Source organism: Pelmatolapia mariae, linkage group LG10_11, assembly GCF_036321145.2.
Source record: "Pelmatolapia mariae isolate MD_Pm_ZW linkage group LG10_11, Pm_UMD_F_2, whole genome shotgun sequence".
Lineage (NCBI taxonomy): Eukaryota > Metazoa > Chordata > Actinopteri > Cichliformes > Cichlidae > Pelmatolapia > Pelmatolapia mariae.
This window is the reverse complement of record NC_086236.1, coordinates 59,451,057-59,465,997: the sequence shown is the minus strand read 5'-3', so window position 1 is coordinate 59,465,997 and position 14,941 is coordinate 59,451,057. Positions and strand designations below refer to the sequence as shown.

At 40.5% G+C, this 14,941-nt stretch overlaps 1 protein-coding gene across 4 annotated transcripts; it reads left to right on the top strand.

Moving 5' to 3' along the window:
- Positions 1-784: 784 nt before the first annotated feature.
- On the top strand, positions 785-8,194 carry u2af2a (U2 small nuclear RNA auxiliary factor 2a). 4 transcript variants are annotated; one of them, XM_063486419.1, is made up of 12 exons: positions 785-1,376; positions 2,628-2,769; positions 4,222-4,257; positions 4,534-4,637; positions 5,010-5,161; positions 5,291-5,407; positions 5,512-5,650; positions 5,769-5,848; positions 6,333-6,455; positions 6,542-6,628; positions 7,322-7,570; positions 7,661-8,193. In XM_063486419.1, exons 1-12 carry the CDS (start codon positions 1,328-1,330, stop codon positions 7,793-7,795), a joined length of 1,413 nt encoding a protein of 470 aa, XP_063342489.1. In that variant the 5' UTR covers positions 785-1,327; the 3' UTR covers positions 7,796-8,193. The 4 variants fall into 4 exon arrangements, with proteins under 4 accessions (XP_063342489.1, XP_063342488.1, XP_063342490.1 ...); XM_063486418.1 differs by having other exon boundaries at positions 5,512-5,668; XM_063486420.1 differs by lacking the exon at positions 4,222-4,257 and having other exon boundaries at positions 5,512-5,668; positions 7,661-8,194.
- The last annotated feature ends 6,747 nt before the right edge of the window (positions 8,195-14,941 follow it).

The following is a 14,941-nucleotide window of genomic DNA, read 5'->3' as shown; positions in this document are numbered from 1 at the left end:
TTGTGGGAAAAAGAAAGTAATTGCCCTCTAAAGCCAATAACTAGTTGTGCCACCTGTGGCAGCAAGAACTGCAATCAAGTGTTTGCAATAACTGGCATTGACTCATTCACATCGCTGTGGAGGAATTTTGGCCCACTGTTGTTTGCCAAATTGTTTTAATTCAGCCACCTTGGAAAGTTTTGCAGCAGAAATGACTTGTTTAAGGTCATGCCAAAGCATCCCAATCATATTTAAATCCAGACTTTAAATAGGCCACTCCAAAACTTTAATTGCTTTTTTTAGAGGTGGGCTTACTGGTGTGTTTCAGATCATTGCCCTGCTCCATAACCCAAGTAAGCCTCAGGGCACAAACTTATGGCCAGAATTTTTTGCTTCAGGATTTTTTGGTAGAATTCATGATTCCAGTAATTACAGCAAGTTGTCCAGGTCCTGAGCCAGAAAGCTAGTGCAAGACAGCAGTCAGGTTTGCAGTAGGAGTGACAGATGGGTTCAGGGTGTGGGTGGGATTATTTCAAGTGTTGGGCTGATGCTGAAGGTAAGAAGAGAGAGTGATATGGAGGCCTGTGGCGACCCCTAAGGAAGAAGTAAAAAACAAAAACAAAAAACCAAGCAGTTTAAGAGTCTGAAGTTAAAGGTTTCATCTTCACTTGAACTACAAAATAAAACTTTGATACTTTAGGACTTAGCATGTCCTTAGCAGATAAATCAACTTTGATGAGAAAAGAATAAAAAACAAGCGAAAACGGACACCGGAGCGTCTCTTCTTTCTCACTCACCGGAAACAAGGCATTCATCAACTTCCTGTGTCACGGAGCTCCAGGGAGACGGAGCAAAAAAAGCGGGCATACCGAAGTCTTAATTGTTTTCTCTAGCTTCGAAATATTTGAAAGCGCATATATTTGTCTTGTAAAGCCGAACAACTGGCTCCCGTGGATCATTAACTCCCCGGATCCGCTTTGGGCTCCGAAAAGAAGCTCATTCATTCGGCGTTGGTAGCTAGCTAGGAGCCACGGGCCCACTATTCTTCTGGACTTTGCTACAAGCTAGTTAGCTAACGTTAGCACGCTAACCCATGCGAACACGTTTTCTTTATCAATGATTCTGCTGTTACGTTGTAAACAAATACTTTGCCGCTAATATATGTTCTAGTTAAACATTTTTCGATAAATCTGTCGTTAGGTAAGCTACTAGTCGAGGCTAACTTTCCGGAGCTGCATCTGCAAGACACTTGTTTTTAAAAGTGTTGTTCACTTTGTTGCTAGCTTAAGCTAGCCACCGCCAACTGAGCAACGCAGTCTCCGAAAGCGTAGCAGGCTTCAGCAGAGAGATGTCGGACTTCGACGAATTCGAGAGACAGTTATCTGAAAACAAACAAGGTAAATCACTTTTCTTTTTGCATCAGCATTAGAAACGCCAATGGTGCCTTTGTTTGTACAGGCCGCCATCAGTTTATCCTACCTACTGTGGCCATGTCTATTTACTGGAACAGTATTAAGCAAATTACTAGCCCACAGTTTTACGGGAATATTGCTAGTCATTTTATTCTGTTGGATGAGCATTTTTCCCACTTTTCTGTAAGTTTACCGGTAGCCAAATAAAAACTAAATAAAGGTTACTGTTTCTTTAAAGCATTGTAAGTTTATATCATAAGCCAAGACCAGCTGACTGAATAATTGGTGCAGCTAGCATTCATTCTTTGCAGCTGTTGCGTGCACTGAACGTTTCTAATCCAGATTACTGGATGTCATTGCCTCTAACTTTTCGACACACAACCAGTAACTGTACCAGTTAAAAAAAAAACTTATCCGACACAGACTGTTTTCAAGGTAGATTTGTATACACACACACACACACACACTATGAGCTGCATCCATGTAGTGGATGGGGTTTATTAAATTCTACGAGCTGTTATTCAAGTTATTCATCTATAAAAGCTGTGGTCTTGTTTTTAAAATGCTCCAATAACCAGTATTTATTTATAAAATGCTAACGTAACCACTTTAGCATTGCCTTATAATTTCAAATATCCTACTGTATAGCACTACAAGGCGTTGGTCTTATGTCTATGTAAAGTTTATTTGGTTTATTTACCAATCTGTAAGTTAAGCTGTGTGTACACCCATGCGGTACACAGGACTAATATTGTGTGGTCTCCATGGGGCTTCAAAAATACCTGTGGCCTATGGACATGGGCTTTTTGTTCAGTCATAGACAGGGAGCAGTGGATCTTTTTGGGTCCTGTAGGTTGTGAGTGGATATTCTGTATCCAGCTTGTCTGAATGGATTCTACAAATACTTTTTCAAATTGTTATCATGCAGTTTTGAGGGTGTGTTAATGCTTTGAGCCATTCCTCATGGCCCTTGCAGTTTTTTTTTTTGTTTTTTTTTTCTCCTTTTTGCAGTGTGGTGAAAAATGCTATCTAGGAGTGCAAGGCAGTGGGAACGAGGTGTAGTTGGTTGTGGATTGTACATTTCAATTAAACATCCACAAGATGATCAGTGTTAAAAGTGTCACCTCTCACTGGTTTTAATGCTGTGGCTAATTGGTGTATATCCCCAGCTAGCTATGTATCCCATTTATGTGCAGTCATGCAAGTTATTAAACACTTAATATTTAATTCCTACAGCTGAAAGGGACAAAGAGAACCGCCACCACCGTCGGTCCTCGTCCCGCAGCCGCAGCAGAGAGAGGAAGAGGAGGAGCAGAGACAGGGACAGACGCAGCAGAGACCGCCGTGGAGACAGTAAGGAGCGGAGACACAGACGCAGGTTAGTACCAGTATGCAACCACATCTGGGCCAACAAGCAGTCAAAGCTACTGTGTTGCGTCAAGAATCGCCCCACTATACTGGAATGTAGTGTACATCGTATAGTCATCACACTGGCCGAAAATAAAGCATCTGCAAAGAATAGATCAGATTATATTAACCTCTGGACACCTTCCTAGTACAATGATGAAAGTTACTTTACATGTAAGAAGCTCAGCTTGTGAGTCCAAGTAAACTTGGATCTCACAAACATGTAAACACTAAATTTTTGAAGTTTTAAATTGCCCTATATATATGCAATACTAATGTGTTGAAACACCAGCTTGTCTGAACACCCTCGACTTTGCGCTGACATCCAGCCAGTTTCGTGCTGCACAGTAGGTGGCTGCAAATTCCAAACTCATGCACATGCGCACAAAAAACTGACACTATAAAAATTTGTTATGTTTGCAAAATGCAGCCCTCTCCTTCCTGGCTTTTGCTGTCATCTGTTCTTTTTCTTTTGTTTGTTTGTTTGTTTTTTCTGTGTCTTAATAGCATATTGTGTTGCTGTTCAGGACAACAAATGCACTTAAACACATTAATCAGAACTAAAAACTAGCTTAGGCAATGAGCTTCTGCCACTTCCTGTCGACTGTGGAACTCATCATGCAGAATATCAAGAGTCAAAACTGGTTTTTAAAAAGAATTTCAGGTCCGTCCTAGATTAAAACACACAAAAAGTGCTATTAATAAAACTCCAGAAAGAATCTTTTCTGAAACGTAGATTATTTGCATATTCACTCTGAAGTTGCATAATATCAGGTGTCTCTGAAATGTGCTCCCACTTTTTCTTGTGACAAGCCTGATCTGCAGTCTTTGATCAAATCTCCGTAAGCTTCTCGCAGTGGGAAAATTGTCCGTTCTTCCAAGAACATCATCTTTGATACCAAAGAGACAAAAGCTTGCCTGTTGACGGGGAACACATAACCCTTGTATGTGTTTATGCTCACGATTAGCCAGTCTTTCCTTTTCTTTCACCTTTGGATTGCATTTATATACAATAAGTTTTCATTTGAAGTCACACATCTCCTTAGTGACTGCTTCATTATGTTCACTCTCTTGCGGACTTCTGCAAAGTTTTCCAGTTTCCTGCTTCTTATTGGCTGTGAATGTGACCTCTTTGCTTGACTGCTGCTTGACTCTTTTGTTTCTCGGTACCAGTATAAAACACGTTACTTGCAGATATGCGGTGTGAGTAGTTAAAAAGATGTAATATCTGGCTCAATTTTTAACGATGTAATTTATGCTTTCATTGCCTCATTAATCGTTTGAATTCGTGCCAGCTGTGAGGCTCACTTAGTGACTGACTGACTTGTATTCAAAATGGAAGCTCTAATTTTGTCAAGTGGAAATGTTGGTTAATGTGTTTATTATTTGAGAGAAATGTGAAACCCTTCCGATGTCATTTCAGCTCACCATCCAGCTTCCCCCAGGACAATGCTGGAAGGTAATACAGCAAACTAACACAAAGCTGGTTTGTGCATTACTGCAGCAACTGGATTTTAATTATCTTCTTAGATTCTGTCTACCATTTAGTATGTAAATAACTGCCTGGATGAGGGTTTTCTATCCCTTTTATCATCTTTAACATGACTTTTACAGTGTTGTGATTGAAATGTAGTCTGTCTTGTTCATTTCTGAAATCAAACCATCGTTTCCTGTAGTAGTCCAGTGTGAGCTAATGAGAGATATGTTACATGATGATTGTGTGTTCCTCAAACAGCCGTTCTCCCCACCGTGAGAAGAAGAAGAAGGTGAAGAAGTACTGGGATGTCCCTCCACCTGGTTTTGAACACATCACTCCCATGCAGTACAAAGCCATGCAAGGTAACCATCCATTTTCCTTCTTGTCTCATCTATTTATATTTTTTCTACAATATTTGGTGCTGCCTTACTTGATTGAAAGACACCTGTAAAGTGGATCTATTATGCTTTTCCTTATTTTCCCATCATATATTAAACATGGTCAGTGTGTGTAAAATTACTCGTTTTCAGCCTTAACAGAAACATAGTAGAACTAAGGGGCTATACCAAGGCCCAGCTTAAGATGAAAAATGATTAATGGAGTCCAAAAATGCAAAATATGAAGAATAGAAATGAGCATAATAGTTCCACTTTTCTGTGCGTATTAATCTGCTGCATGGCTTTATTGAAACAACAGAATGAGGTTGTTAAATATTTCCTGTCTTCACGCTCCAGCTGCAGGCCAGATCCCAGCTACAGCCCTCCTGCCGACCATGACTCCAGATGGCCTGGCTGTTACTCCAACCCCAGTACCTGTAGTGGGTAGCCAGATGACCCGACAGGCTCGTCGGCTCTATGTGGGCAACATCCCCTTTGGTATCACAGAGGTGAGTAACAGGACAGCATTTGACTTTGGCTCCTGCCCTATAAACATCCTGCAGTAATTTATACTTGTGTTTGGTCATTATTGTGCAAATTAACACAATCTATTATTTTTTCCCCTCCCTTCTGTTTAGGAGTCAATGATGGACTTCTTTAATGCCCAGATGCGTTTGGGTGGTCTTACTCAGGCCCCCGGCAATCCTGTTCTTGCAGTACAGATCAATCAGGATAAGAACTTTGCCTTCCTTGAGGTAAGTCAATTTTCCCATGAACATTGATTGTTCCCTCTTGGTATAATCCTAAAACCTTGTTAAAATATGCAGTTTTGAAGTCAGCCATCTTTTGTCTTGTGTAGTTCCGTTCTGTGGATGAAACAACACAGGCAATGGCCTTTGATGGCATCATCTTTCAAGGCCAGAGTCTTAAGATTCGCCGTCCCCACGATTACCAGCCCCTGCCCGGCATGAGCGAGAACCCCAGTGTCTATGTGCCTGGTATACAGACAATTAATGGTTTTTAACTCTAATTACTTCTGGCACAATTCTCAGCAAATTGTAATCTGTGTGAACTCAATTTCTCCATTAATGTTTCTGCCTGTTGCTCCTCCTGCAGGTGTGGTGTCCACAGTAGTCCCAGACTCTGCTCACAAGCTCTTCATTGGTGGCTTGCCTAACTACCTGAATGATGACCAGGTCAGTGTTTGTGCCTTAAACAGCTCATCATTTCTTAGAAGTGCAGTACAGCTTGTTCAGTATCAATTGTTCTGCACAATACACTTACACACTCACCTTGCAAAACGGCCCAAACAACACTATACATTGCATTCTGTTATACTTTAGTCATGTGAGAAATACAGGACTCAAAGATTAAAGAACCCCAGAGTGTACTCTGTTCTTTCTCGTGCTTTTCTAAAAAAAATAAAATAAAATAAATGTGCATACATCTGCATGTAATTTCCACCAGTATTGAAACATTAAAACATAGAGACACTATACATACTGTTGGAAGAAGTGAAAGAGAAGGAGCATTGTGTTATTCTTTTTATGTTTGCTGTCATGTTACCCAGTAACACACGTTGAACAGTGGTGTTTATGTTGGGAATGTCTGGTGTTTGTGAGACCTGTTGGAAACTGTTGGAAATGCCTTGCAGTGACCTTTATGCATCATGTGTGCTAGGTGAAAGAGCTGTTGACGTCATTTGGCCCTCTGAAGGCTTTTAACCTGGTGAAGGACAGCGCCACAGGCCTATCCAAAGGATATGCCTTTTGTGAATATGTTGATGTCAACCTTAATGACCAGGTAACTAGTCCAACAGAATATACAATGCTATCTCTGTAGTATAAGTTTTTGAAAGCATGGTTTTCAACGTTGTTATGTCATTATAGGCTATTGCTGGACTGAACGGCATGCAGCTGGGAGACAAGAAACTTCTGGTGCAAAGAGCCAGTGTGGGATCGAAGAACGCAACTCTGGTAAGTGTCCAGAAGCTGGACAGATGACAGCGGGTGGTGGGAGGATCGATGCTCTTTTAGAGAGTGTAAAATGCATAAAGATTGTTTAGCCACACTTCTCCAGCAATTCATTAAGTTACTCTTAAATTTAACCATTTACAAGTGCACATCTAAATGTAGTACATTTTTAGTTGTCTCCCCCTGCTTTTATTATTATTTTATAATAAAAGCAGACAAAACGCATGTAGCAGCACTTTCCTTATCACTGCCTGAACTAAGTTGTGTAGTACATCCATTCGGATTCAATTGGATACTGTACAATAATAATAAAATATGAAACAGATCGTATTTATTACTAACCGGCTATGGGCAATGAAATACTGCTGACTGAAGCTCTGCATGAAATCAGTTAAAAAGTGTTCACCCAAAAACACATTTTTTTCAATATTTCATGAACCAGCAGCCGACACTACTTAAGGTTAAAGCTGCAACCACACTTACGAAAACGGTGATTGGAGACCAAACTGAGTTTAAGCTGGACTGTGATTGTTTGGTAACAGGGTTGCCTGGTGGGTGGCAGTGGCCAGTAGTTTTTTTAGCTGTGAAAATAGATGTAAAGAATATTAAATTGTTGGCTTTATACAGTTTACTGTAAAATGTAGAGAAAGCTGTGCTATAAAATGCCTCATCTAACCTTTGTGTGTCTCCTTCCAGTCGAGTATAAACCAGACTCCAGTGACGCTGCAGGTGCCAGGTCTGAACAGCTCCGTGACTCAGATGGGCGGTCTGCCCACGGAGGTGTTGTGTCTGATGAACATGGTGGCCCCTGAAGAGCTGTTGGATGATGAAGAGTACGAGGAGATTGTGGAGGACGTCAGGGATGAGTGCAGCAAGTACGGCCAAGTTAAAAGCATTGAGATACCTCGACCTGTCGATGGCCTGGAAGTGCCTGGAACCGGCAAGGTAGGAGCCGTTTACATTTGACTTGTGGTAAACAATGCTGTGAGATGTTACAAGCCCTCACTGCTTTTTTATCTTTTTAAAAAATTTCAGATCTTTGTGGAGTTCACGTCAGTTTTTGACTCCCAGAAGGCCATGCAGGGGCTGACAGGCAGGAAGTTTGCCAACAGGGTGGTGGTGACCAAATACTGCGATCCAGACGCCTATCACCGCCGGGATTTCTGGTAGAGGACGCATGACGAGAAGAGGGGAATGGGGAGGGTGTGCACTGCCAGTTTCCAAATCAGCCCCCAAAGTGATTTTTTTTTTTTTTTTGGTAGCGCAACGTTGCAGGCCGATCTGGGAGTATTATTTGTTTGGCAGTGGTGATATCCAGATTATCATTGGAGATCTTCACGAAATATTCAGCAGTTAAGACAGAATTGGAAATAGAGGAGGAGGAGAATTTGTGGGGTTTGTTTTCAGTACATAATAAAAGGGGGCTAGGTTTGGTTGCTAGTGGTGTAGCTGGGTGGGTGGGCAAGTTAAAGATTTTTGAGAAAAAAAAACAAAAAGTGTGTAATAATAGGTCCAGGGGTTGGGCAACATTTTTTTTATACTTTGTGAGACAGGGATGTCATTTCTGGGTGGGAGGGGGGGTGCCACACTTTAAGGTTTGTATTTAAATGGAGTTAGCCTGTTTTAAGTACATTAGGAAGGAGCCGCAGTAGGGAACTTACTGGAAGATTCTGGTTTGGGGAGGGGGTAAAAAAAAAAAAAAATTGTGACAGGGAGGTTTTGGGGAGATGGAGAGAAAGATGGGAGGGCATTTTCATTTGACCATCCAGTGTAGATACACAGTAGCTGTAACATCCACTTCAGCTTTTCTGTCATCATTAGAAAGGCAAAAGAACACTCTTATTATTATTTTTTCCCTCCACCCCCTGTCTGGACTCTGTCCTTTCCTTAAGTTCCTTATGTTCCTTCTTTTTCATCAGACTGCTGCCCCCCACCCCCCGCCCTTCAGGATGATCTCTAGAAAATCTGTTGTCTGATTGGACTCTATCTGAATGTCAACTGTAATTGTTCTGATACTGTGTGTAGCTTCACTGATTTCAGCTGTAATATCACCCTGCATTCAGTCCCTTAGAATAACACAAACGGCAAAAAAAAAGATAATTATTATTTTTTTTTAATTATGCGCTTTCTTGTTTTTGTTCTAATTTTTGCAACTTTTGTCACGTCCATCTTTTGTGAACAGCATTTTAAAGGTGAGATTGTTTTGTCTCAGCAGTTCAGCCCTGATTTAGTTTAAGAGACAATAAAGACAGATTGGGAGGGGATTTCATGGGGGGATATATATTTCTTCCTTACCAACGAGCCTTAATGTTATTACATGTCAATTTGCTATTGAAAGAAATATGGCTTACCCCTCTACCAATGATGTCTATATATTCATGTGTGTCACTGTCTTGTCCTTCAGCTCACATTTTTCCTTGTTTCCCAGCAGATTTGGGATGTAAGATGTGTTGGACCCATATGTTTGTTTGTGCAGCGTCTCACCTCTGACAAGACCAAATAAACACGAGACTAATACCCACGACTCATGTTGTACTGCAGAGTGAAACTAAAATCACAAAATGCCGGATTCGTCTTTCAAAAAAATAAACAAAATCAGAATTAAAAGTAAAACTAACACTACAATCTCCTTCAGAAATTTGGGGGGCTTTGAGGAGATTATTTAGGGAAAACAAGGTAACCTGATTTTTAAATTTTAGTGTTCACCGTTAGTCATTTTTCTGCTGTTGAACTATTTGATAATTTCACTAAATCTGAGGTCAGCTGTTGGGTTGATAGAAAACAGTCCCTGTGTACGTAGACACAATCTGCTTATCGCTCATCTCCCTCACCTTCTGCCCTGTATCCTCTGAGGACCACATGTTCAAACTGTATGGGCTTGAGACTGTGCTTTCATTTGATCCTTTGGTTTGCTTTACAGCGCTGAAAGAGAGACTGTCAGTGATAACACTTTAGAGATGTTACTCCTTACTTTCTGAAAATCTGCTTTTTTTTTTTCTTTTTTTTTTAAGTGTCTTTTAGTTTCATTTTCTCTGGAAAAAAATGTGATTTCTTAAATGATTTAAAACCTAAAAGCCACATATAGTTTATAAAAGCAGAAGCAGTCTTTCATTTGTCCAGTTTGTTTTCAAATGTTGATTAAAACATGAATTTACATGACTGCTTTTCTTCTCTTTGTGCTTCCTCTTCCTGTGCACGCCCACATCCATTCACCACACTGTAGCACAGTTAATAATGGAGATGGAGTAGACTGGGGCTACTGTACAGTCTGCTTCATTGACCTGATAGCATAATTAATCAAACTGTGTAGTTATTAGTAATGTCCAAATGATGGTGCTATTTCACAGTCACTAGACTGACTGTTTATGTAAGAGTAGCATAAACATTGGTCACACACAGGGGCCAGACCCCCTTTTTACCTTCAGAACTGCCTCAGTTCTTCATGACATAGATTCAACAAGATGCTTGAAGCATTCTTCAGAGATTTTGATTCATACTGACCTGATAGTTGCGTTCAAGCAGCCAGTTTGAGATGATTTGAGCTTTGCGACATGGTGTGTCAACCTGCTGGAAGAAGTCATCAGAAGTGAAGATATAAAGGGATGGACAACAATATTTGGGAATACTGTGGCATTTAATTGATGCTCAGTTGTTTCTAAGGGGTCCAAAGTATGCCAAGAAAATATCCCCACACCATTACACAATGTTCCTGTTTTTAGCTAACAGAGAGGAGCGTGCTCTTCTGCTGCTATAGCTCTTCTGCTTCATTGTTCTATGTGTTGTGCATTGACAAATGCTCTTCTGCATAGCTTGCTTGTAACAAGTGAGTGATTGCCTGTCTTCCCATTCCTCTGATGCTCAGCTTCAACTTCAGCAGGTCATCCTGACCACGTTCTCAGGCTTTAAATGCATTGAGTTGCTGCCATGAGTGATTGATTAGAACAGGTGTACTTAATAAAGTGACCGTGAGCATATAGTTTTCATATATATACAGGTCCTTCTCAAAAAATTAGCATATTGTGATAAAGTTCATTATTTCCTGTAATGTACTGATAAACATTAGACTTTCATATATTTTAGATTCATTACACACAACTGAAGTAGTTCAAGCCTTTCATTGTTTTAATATTGATGATTTTGGCATACATAACTCATGAAAACCCAAAATTCCTATCTCAAAAAATTAGCATATCATGAAAAGGTTCTCTAAACAAGCTATTAACCTAACCATCTGAATCAACGAATTAACTCTAAACACCTGCAAAAGATTCCTGAGGCTTTTAAAAACTCCCAGCCTGGTTCATTACTCAAAACCGCAATCATGGGTAAGACTGCCGACCTGACTGCTGTCCAGAAGGCCATCACTGACACCCTCAAGCAAGAGGGTAAGACACAGAAAGAAAATTCTGAACGAATAGGCTGTTCCCAGAGTGCTGTATCAAGGCACCTCAGTGGGAAGTCTGTGGGAAGGAAAAAGTGTGGCAGAAAACGCTACACAACAAGAAGAGGTGACCGGACCCTGAGGAAGATTGTGGAGAAGAACCGATTCCAGACCTTGGGGGACCTGCGGAAGCAGTGGACTGAGTCTGGAGTAGAAACATCCAGAGCCACCGTGTACAGGCGTGTGCAGGAAATGGGCTACAGGTGCCGCATTCCCCAGGTCAAGCCACTTTTGAACCAGAAACAGCGGCAGAAGCGCCTGACCTGGGCTACAGAGAAGCAGCACTGGACTGTTGCTCAGTGGTCCAAAGTACTTTTTTCGGATGAAAGCAACTTTTGCATGTCATTCAGAAATCAAGGTGCCAGAGTCTGGAGGAAGACTGGGGAGAGGGAAATGCCAAAATGCCTGAAGTCCAGTGTCAAGTACCCACAGTCAGTGATGGTCTGGGGTGCCATGTCAGCTGCTGGTGTTGGTCCACTGTGTTTTATCAAGGGCAGGGTCAATGCAGCTAGCTATCAGGAGATTTTGGAGCACTTCATGCTTCCATCTGCTGGAAAGGTTTATGGAGATGAAGATTTCATTTTTCAGCACGACCTGGCACCTGCTCACAGTGCCAAAACCACTGGTAAATGGTTTACTGACCATGGTATTACTGTGCTCAATTGGCCTGCCAACTCTCCTGACCTGAACCCCATAGAGAATCTGTGGGATACTGTGAAGAGAAAGTTGAGAGACGCAAGACCCAACACTCTGGATGAGCTTAAGGCTGCTATCGAAACATCCTGGGCCTCCATAACACCTCAGCAGTGCCACAGGTTGATTGCCTCCATGCCACGCCGCATTGAAGCAGTCATTTCTGCAAAAGGATTCCCGACCAAGTATTGAGTGCATAACTGAACATAATTATTTGAAGGTTGACTTTTTTTGTATTAAAAACACTTTTCTTTTATTGGTCGGATGAAATATGCTTATTTTTTGAGATAGGAATTTTGGGTTTTCATGAGTTATGTATGCCAAAATCATCAATATTAAAACAATGAAAGGCTTGAACTACTTCAGTTGTGTGCAATGAATCTAAAATATATGGAAGTCTAATGTTTATCAGTACTTTACAGGAAATAATGAACTTTATCACAATATGCTAATTTTTTGAGAAGCACCTGTAGTTGTACATGTTATATATTTGACAAATTAAAAGTTCAACCACCTGAATTGGACAAACTGAATTCAACTTTATTCCATATACAGGTGTGTACTTTTATATATGCATATATATATTAAAAAATCCAACTGAATCATGTCAATCTTGATGATAGATTCAGGCTTATTTTGAGCCAAGTCATTTATGTTCTTCCAATGAACCCATTTATTTTTCTACATCTCACAAGGTACAAAGAGTTAGGCAGAGCAAAAGCTGGATTGCCTTATTCAGCCGGGATTTCATGTAAAATGGTTACAGGAAAGCAACTACACTCTGTCATGCAATAATGTCCTGTGTCAGCTCTATACTACCCATCTCTATCTGCATCGCTGCACCTCACTGCACAAAACCCAGCAGCAGCAGGGCCTCTGATGCAACACTCACTACCCAGTAGTTCCCTCAGGACAAAGGTAAATCAGCAGCTCTCTCATGCAGTTGAAACCATGTCCACTGGAGCAAAAATGGAGAGCTGACCCTGAGTCTTTTAGAAATGGCTGTCTGTCATGAGAGCTGCTGAATGTTATTGGCAGCCCTCTCTCAAGTACATTGTATGCCCTCCCCAGGCCTAACGCTGCAGTAAAGGCTTGTTAATACATTATCTCCCTCTAGTGGCGGATGCAAGACTGGTGATGGTCATTGTCATTCTAGGCAGTGCATCCCCATTGATCTTCATTCAAAAAGATAGAACACTGCAGCAGTGGGAGAGTGCAACAGTGGAATAGAATGGACACATTGAGTACATGATCCAGTTTGTATTTAATCCACAGGAGGTTAGACGAAGTAAACACCTCACAAGAAAGAACTTAATAATACGTACATGTCAAAAACATTGGTAGAAATGTGTCCTGTTGATGTTCTTTCACCTGTGTAAAAATGTCAATGATTTGCAATAGAAGAGATCACTCATTAGTGCAATGCAGGCAAGCCATATTTGTAGTGTTTATCATTTAGGAAAGGGCCAATGGGCAGGAAACTGGAACTTTAAAATATGAATCTACAGAGTAACATAACTGTTACTAAACAGAACACGTAAACTGCACAAAGACTGCAGGCAGTTTATCCCAGAATGCATGAATTAATGTATAAGGTAATGGTGGTGATGAAATTTAGGAATTTACAGTTGTAGTTTACATACATTCATTCATCAATTTTATGGTAATTATGGGCTTTTAATGACCACTTTGAACTGTTCTTTTTCCAGGGTGGGAATATACGCCATCAGATATATACATCCATCATATTAATATTTCGTCTTATTAGTAAATTCCATCAACATCCATCAACAAGCTTCTCGCATTTTTTGGTTGGATATTTTACTACTCTACTTGGCAGAATTAAAATTGGTTGGTTTCCTGGCACAGACACCTTTTAAGCATAAATACACAAATATACAATACAGTTGAGTTCAGGGCTTTGGTAAGTCCATTAGCGTGGCTTAGTTTAGCATTAGCTAATGTTAGCCTGCTTTTCAAAACCACTTTTGTTTTGCTTTTGTTCAGGTTGTTCCTGAACATGCTTGTGATTATTGACCCAACAGTGTCCAAGTTTCAGCCATCTTGCTGTTGATTCGAGGTGAAGTTGAAGAATTTGGACCGTGGAAATGTGCTGATATACCTGAATTACTTGTACTTACATTTACATGTTTAAAATAATGGATGATCTTGGAATGTTTTTTTGGAAATAGCTTCAAGAGACCTTCACAACTTCTCTAAATCTGCAGTTCTCCTTCTTATAACTTCATTGAGTTTCTTGCACTTTCCCAATGTTCCGAGCATTGATCAGTCGAAAGAGCGATGTCAAACAAATCCTTTGCATGCTGGAAAAGAGAAACTACCCTGCCCTTGTGGTGTTAAAAAGCACTCGAGACCTTTCAGCACCACTTATTAAAAGTTTAAGTGCACATATAGATTTGGTGTATAGCTGTTAATGTGTACCAAGACACATACGTTAATATATCTTAGTAAAAGCCATCCAGCAGTATGACTGAACATTATTTTTTTTACTTTAATCCAGTTATTAAGTCTTACCCCTGAAAAGATTGAGGGTTTTTTCCTAACTGTCCACATCGCTCTCAGTGATCTCCAGGCGTATACCAAAAGGTCAGTTTATCTTTTGCTGTCTCAGTGGCATCTGCCTTAACAGCTGCTGTTAATAAAAATGTGTCCTTTTCTCCAGGAAGATATTTACCAAATGATCATAGAGCATCGTATCAGATCAGTTACTCATTGATCTGTTCAAAAATTAGATTGATTAACAACGATTTACTACCTAATAGCAGGAACCTGTATCTCTTTATGTGACACAGTGGTACATTTGTGTATATATATGAATTTGCTTCAAGGTCCGATGTGTTGTTCCTTCAGAAATGCTCTTCTGCATACGTTGATTGTAACGGGAAGTTATCTGAGTTACTGTTGCCTTCCTGTCAGGTCGAAACAGTCTGGCAGTCCTCCTCTGACCTCTGGCATCAACAAGGCAGAGACGCCCAGAGAACTACCGCTCACTGGCCATGCGATTGGCTGATTATATATTTGTGTTAACCAGCAGGTGAACAGATATAAAAGTCCCCCCTTTCCCTTACTGGATACTCAGGATACTTCTGCAGTCCCTTTTTTGTTTTATCAAGTTCATTATTGAGTTTTAAAGCTTTTTGCAGGATTGTTAGCAGTAGGAA